Here is a 7267-nt window from a genome sequence, read left to right as displayed (position 1 = left end):
ATCGAAAAATCGAAAAGATGAATACACTCAATTCAGAATATGAAAGGCAGAAAATAGAAAATTTGAAACAATGAAGATGAAGATAAAAATTTCCTAAGGGCCTGCTTTTATAGGCCCAGGAGAGAGAAAAGTGGTAACTGATGGGATTTCACGCGCCCCCACTCGCAGGTGTAAGCCAACGAGGGCGCGGCACGTGTCCCTAACACTGTTGAGGGGACATAAAAATGTAACGGACCTGCCACGGAGCAGAGACGCGCCCCCACTCGCAGGTGCTAACCAATGCGAGCGCGACACGTGTTCAAGACAGCTGTGTGAGGGGACGTGAAAGGCAACTGTAGCACCTCGAGCACACGAAACGTCTGACATGTTTACGGCGAACGTCACCACCAACTAACCACGTGTTCGGACCCTTCGTTTTCAACCCTTCGTTTTCAACCAAATGGATAGAACTTTGCGCAACGATGGAAACAACCAATAAAACGACAAAACCCCTTTAAAAGACCAAATCAGTAAGTCTAATATCCATCTTACCGCGCTCGCGCGAGATAAGACACACATTAGACTGGGGGGGCTTGAAGAGGTATGTACCCGCCTCAACACCGAGCAAGGCGGGTCAACCCACAAGATAAAGACATTATGAAGGCACAAAGCCAAAACCTATGCGCATGGCGCATACAAAACATGCTCAGGCATCATATGCCCAGGCACACATATGCTCGCGCATCACATATGCGCGCGGCGCATCAGCGCGCGGCGCATATCACATGCTCGTGCATATCACATCTGCCCAGACACACATGCTCGCGCATCACATATGCGCGCAGCGCATCAGCGCGCGGCGCATATCACATGCTCGTGCATATCACATCTGCGCATGAAATATCTGCGCGTGAGAATAAAGAGAAGACCTCGCGCATCCTCAGGATGGGCGCATATCACACGTGCGCATAATCAACCTCGTCCTTATCCAAATCAGGATTAGGGCAACCTTGATTGTGCACGTCAGACAACCTTCCAGAAGGCATCTTTTTAAGGAGAAAGAATATGCTGATGTTGACAGCTGCCAAGTGAAAGGTCGACAACTCAGCATGACACATGTGTTACCACGTGATTACAACCAACGAGAAAGCGCCAGGTGTCCCAGAGGACACGTGGCGCAGTGCGATTGGAGGAGGCCAACGAGGTTGAGCCCAATCAGTGGAAACCCTAGCATTATAAATACAGCATCAACTCCACTTTGATGACACATTCATACTCAATCATTGACAGTTACAAGCAGTGATATCACATTCAATCATATTGAATTACATTCACTCACAATCAGTTACATAGAAACAGACAGTCTCACAATCAGAGGGTATTCAGCTATTCAGCAATACTCTTGAGATTCTTTGACACTCATTTATCATCTTCTCCACAATATACTGATTCTCACGCCGGAGGGTTACCCCAAAGAGGACCCCTCTGTCCCTTTCTGAGGGGTAAGTAACGGCGCTGTTCATTTTGTAGGTGGAAGAACACAGACCCAGAAGAACCATCGGTGAAATAGTATAATCACACCCGAGGAAAGTAGATCTGCTACCAGTGAGTAGATCCACGTTTCTTCAGTCAATATTATATATATGTGTGTTATAGAGATAGCAAACAACAAAGGATTGATCATCATATGCATATAGAGGTTCTGGAAGAATGAGTTGAAAATTCATACATAATATTTATTATCCAAGAGGCCAGTCTAATGTTATTGTTGATACTAGTCGTTTTCTTCAAATTAATGAGGTGTAAAACCAACTTTTATATCATCGGCAAACAACAACTCATGTGGCCAACTCGATCCTTTAACCGAACTTCATCACCCTCTTCATATGTATTAATTACGCAATATATATAAATGATTACGCATCTTGTAATTATGTAATTACATTGTAATGTAAACGTTAATTGAATTTGTATTTGATTCAAACCCGACACATATAAACGCATAATATATTTATAAGTTATAACTAGTGGAATTCTCCAACGTTTTGCCGCAAGGCCGTCTACGAGGTTTCAAGTGCCCAAAACAAGCACTAAAAAAATTTCCATATATAAAAAAAGATTCCAGGAGATTGACGATAATTGTTATACTTCATTCTAGGTATACACTTTATTAGATTGTTTAATGTTTAAAGAACTCGTTTATATTTATTTTCCCATTGGTTTATTTCCAGTCATTTTCATTAATGTTAAAAAAATTATATATAAATACAAATTTTAAAATATTTCGAGCCTTACCAAGACCTTTCCAAGATGTTGGTCGAGCCTTATATGGAGTCAGTGACCCTGTTTGTAAAGGGCATTCGATAGATATCAGTTTGATTCGTTAAGGTACCAACATTCAGTATAACAATTGTAAAAAAAACCTAGAAAATAAAGTCGTGATATATTTAAAAAGCAATCGACACGTGTTTTACACCACTTATAGTATCAACAACGGCTCCATTGTCGTCCAGTTATAACGGGTTTGTCACAATTACAAAAACATATCGTCACTTACTATAGCTTACCATATAAAAAAACTCTAGAAAGAAATATATCTTTTAGCTTAAATAGTACTTCTATATGTATTTGCATATAAAATATAAATTTGTTATTACTTTATCAATTTAGTTTTTAAGTGCGTACTCGTAAACTACACCGAAAGAATAATCTACCTTGCTTTCAGGATTTATCGTGGTGGGATTTATCTAGTTAATTCCATTACTATTTTATAATCAAAAAATTAATAAAGTATATGATTTAAATTTTTAATCTCTATCTTTTGGCCGGGTGGTAGGAGGCTTGTGTTATCCGGTGGAGATTCAAGTTTGATCTCACTTACGTTACTTTTGGTGGATATAAAAGCAATAGAGGATTTGAACTAGGTCTTGCGAGACTATCAGCTCAAATCCCAAGCCCACCCGGGTTTCGTCCCACCGTATGTTACGCCATAAAATTTTGCTCTTGTGGTGGCATAACAACCGACAAGTGGCATCCGGCGGTAGGGTTCCCAAAGAAACGTCCTAACCAAACTCTGAAGTCAACGTGAGCATGATTAAAACAACATAGTCTGACTAGACTGAGGAAACGTGATTCTCTGGAATGTAAATTGCAATGGACTAACACACAAAAAGTCACTATTCTTAAAATATATATATATATTTGATAAAAGGAAAGAAAACCCATAAATACATACAATCTCTTTGTTTTTCATAATAATTAAAATTCTTGAAAAAACAGTCTTTCTTTCATCTCCTCTGTTTTTTTTTTAATCTCAGTTCATTAATATTTTACAAAACCCAGATTAAGAAACTGTTGATATTATCAAAATTTGATAAAAAAATAGTTAAGAAAGTGTTTATGGTGAGAAATGTGTTTATGGTTATTGATGGGTGCTTGTTTTAGTGCTGACATTGATGAACAACGATATTCTTCCTCCAAGCTCAAACCAGGTATATTTATTTTATAAGATTTCATGTCAAATTCTTGCTTCTTTTTTTCTTTTTTTTTTGGTTAAATTTCATTCCTATGCTTTACCTCTAGTAGAGGGTCACATGATCGAAAAACTCGAAATTCGATTATATTCCAGCTACAAGTTTCTGATTTTAGATTCAAATTATGAATTCAATTTGAAATTTTAATATATAGTTTTTATCATATATATATATATAGGGTAGAGATACTGTACGCTAATGCCTTAACGTACGAGAGGTGCGCGAGACGCTCAAAGGCAAAAACCTAAAATGCTCACAATAACTTAAACGCTCAGCCAAAAACCTAAAACGCTCAGAAAACGCTCAAAAAACGGTCTTCGTGAAAAAAGTAAAAAATTGATCGATTAACGATCCAAAACTGCTTTTTTTCAGTTAACCAATGATTAATTGGATATGTATTGACGATTCCGAGATGTTGGGATGTGATCTCACGTATCGATACGTGAAAAACAGGATTCGCGTACGTTAATGTACGTTAAGGATTAGTGTATTGGATCTTTTCACTATATTTATATATATAAGAATGAAAATATTGGCTTTTTATATGAGCTATATTTTTTTTAATTAGAATCGAATTTCATTTGAATCTGAAATATATATATGCTTTTTCAAACCAAATTAATATTTTTGAATTAGAATTTAAATTTGGTTTTTATAATCGAAGTCGAATTCAGGTTCAAAATTTGAATAACTCGATTCGACATAACCTCTTGTATAAGTGAGTTTTTTTGCTCATAACTCGATTGGACATAACCACTTGATCCATTGGTTAGCAGGGTATTGACAGGTAACGAGTTTTTTGCTCATGGTTTTCGGAAAAAAAAGTTGTGTTGTTTTGTATGAAATAAAAGTATAATACCATTTTAAGTTCATGAATATATGTATATTACTATAAAAGAATGTTTACTCTTGAATCCCAAAAGGCACAACAGTTTGTTGTCTAACTAGAACCATGATTTATGTTGTTTGCAATCATAGGCAAATTCGAAAACATGGCTCGGTTAATCTTACATTTTGGTATCATATTTGCATTTATTGAGATTATATAGTTACTTACTGAAAATTGAAAATTGCAGATGAAAATGAAAAAGAAAAAGAAAACGAAAATAAAATCGAACCATCTTCAGCTGAAGACGAGTTATGGATTCCAGAAAAACAAGGTGTTACGGATTTTTGGTATAATCCTTCATATAGCAATCTTGATAGTTTTACATACGACGAAATGCGAATGGCCACCAAATTATTTAGACAAGATGAAGTTTTAGGCGAGGGTGGATTCGGGCGTGTTTACAAAGGAGTTATAGATGAATGTGTGAGATCCGGTTATCCTAGAACCGAAGTCGCTATTAAGGTGCTTAATCCTGAAGGAATGCAAGGCGATACGGAATGGCTGGTATGTGTAACTTTTACATAAATGGTTCATGTGGTTTGACAAAAAATAAAACATGTTTGGTTGACTGTTTTACAGACTGAAGTCAACTTTTTAGGACATGTGCAACACCCGAATATTGTGAAGCTTATTGGCTATTGTTGTGAGGCGGCTCACCGTCTTTTGGTTTACGAATATATGGAAAATGGGAGTGTAGAAGATCACCTATTTCGTCATGAGTTACTAAACTATTATAAAGTTTTCGATAAGTTTTCTATGATTCACAAGTAGGGGTGGCAGTGTTGACTCACACCCTTTCAAATGGGTCAATTCGAGTTATTTTAAAAATTAAATGAGTTGGTTTGGGTAAACGGTTTTAACTAAATGGGTCAAAATGAGTCATTTGATATTCCATCCTTTTATTTTCGGGTCAAAATGGATCGACAAGTTCAAAGAAATTGGTCGATGAGGGTTAGTGTCCAGATTGGAACAGGTTCGGTTCAGGTTTCAAGCCAACACGAGTTTTCACCCGTGACGGGTTGGGTTTTGGTTTCTTTTTGGTCGATTCCGGACTCGTTTTTGTTCAGTTTGAATTCTTTTAGTTTCGTTTTTATTGTTTTTTTCGATTTCGATTGATGTGGTCCGGTTTTGGCTTTTTGTTTCATTGTTGTCAATTTTTTCGGTTTTGGTTCGATTCTCGGTGGGGTTTTTTTTATGGAACGAGTACAATGTAGGAAACATTTTAGTGTTTTTACTTTTTTTGTTTATGATTTATATTTTGAGTTATAATTTTTTTATTATTATTTTTGAATATTTTTTTGAGGGTTTTTGATCTTATAAATAGAAAACCCCTAAAAATATTCAAAAATAATAATAAAAAAACCATAACTTAAAATATAAATAAAAAACAAAAAATCTAAAAAAAACTAAAATGTTTCCACCGTTATTCTCGTTCAAAAAAAACTCACAAGACTCGTGTTTGTGCAAGCTTGAGGTCGCAAAACGGGCAAGTCAGAGGTCGGGTTGACCCAAAACACTTTTTCCAAAGTTTTTAGATTATGTTTAATAAATAGTGTGATATAATGATTTAGGAAGGTTAACTTTAAAAAACTTTTTCAATCTATTATACATGTTTTATTTTGTAAGTAACTTTTTTTTTATCTGTTTGACCCGTTTGAGATAAAAACATAACCCAAACCGATTTATTACATGTAAATAAGTCGGAGTTACCACCACATGAGATCCGGTTACACTAACTACACGCGAAAAAAATAAATTAATTTGGTTTTATATGGAAAAAGAGGGACATACAGAATTGAATTGGTCAAGAAGAATGAAGATTGCTTTGGATGCTGCAAAAGGGCTTCATTATCTGCATAATACTAATACGCCTGTTGTTTTTCGCGATTTCAAGACATCAAATATCTTGTTAGATGAGGTTAGTCACTAATTCTTGTATTACTTAATGAAATATGATTTTTTTTTCTATAATTAGTGACAAATTGTTTTAATATGAAAATGATTTTTCAGAATTTTAATGCAAAGCTCTCTGATTTTGGGCTTGCGAAGGATGGGCCTACGGGACAGGACACCCATGTATCGGCTACAGTTAAGGGTACATATGGATATGCAGCACCAGAGTATTTAAAAAACGGTGAGTAGTAGAGGCGTGAATTTTTAAGACGACACAAATACATAACATAAATCTGACACGTTTATCACGGGTTTGGGTTTAGTTTAAACAAGTTTGACTTTTGAGTCAGTTTTGGGTCAAATCCATGAACACTTAATACCTAAACAGGTCGTGTTCGTGTCAACATAGCGAGACTGATACATTAAATGTACAAATTTTTCAAATGTTTTTTTATATAGTAACTTAAATTATTGAGATAGCCTTACATCAAAATTTGAAATTTTAAATATGAAGTTGTTTAACCCATTTTTAGATACTTTTTTAAGCTAACCTATGAAGTTTGACTTTCCAAAGTCAATAGTGTATTAACTACTTTTGGACATTGATGACACTGGCAGGACACTTGAGAGTCCAAGTTTATACATACGCGCTAGGAATGGTGCTTCTTGAGATGCTGACTGGACAGCGATCCTTGGACATGAGCCGACCTAGTGAGCAGCGCTACCTGGTTAATTATGCTAGAAAACCTCTGGTTTCAGGCAAGAAAGCAATGCGTTCGATATTTGACCCTAGAATGGAAGGTGAATATTCATCTGGAACCGCGGCTAAGATCGCTGAACTGGCTTACATATGTCTCAGGGACGAACATAGATCGAGGCCCCCTATGTACCATGTGGTTGAGACACTTGAATCGGTTCTGGCCCGTCATAAGCGTGCTTAGTAGCTTTTGTTATGTCATTCTGTTTTAAGGAT

General features: G+C 36.1%; 1 protein-coding gene across 1 annotated transcript; it reads left to right on the top strand.

Moving 5' to 3' along the window:
- The first annotated feature begins 3406 nt into the window (after nt 1–3406).
- On the top strand, nt 3407–7235 carry LOC143565844 (putative serine/threonine-protein kinase PBL17). Its single transcript, XM_077052702.1, has 7 exons — nt 3407–3470; nt 4589–4905; nt 4981–5168; nt 5973–5976; nt 6185–6319; nt 6412–6535; nt 6913–7235. Exons 1-7 carry the CDS (start codon nt 3407–3409, stop codon nt 7233–7235), a joined length of 1155 nt encoding a protein of 384 aa, XP_076908817.1.
- The last annotated feature ends 32 nt before the right edge of the window (nt 7236–7267 follow it).

The sequence above is a fragment of the Bidens hawaiensis genome, unplaced genomic scaffold, assembly GCF_021521415.1.
Source record: "Bidens hawaiensis isolate Kalapana, Puna unplaced genomic scaffold, B.hawaiensis_p1.1 tig00001236_1, whole genome shotgun sequence".
NCBI lineage: Eukaryota > Viridiplantae > Streptophyta > Magnoliopsida > Asterales > Asteraceae > Bidens > Bidens hawaiensis.
The sequence above is the reverse complement of the archived record's forward strand: the minus strand, read 5'-3'. Positions and strand labels throughout refer to the sequence as shown.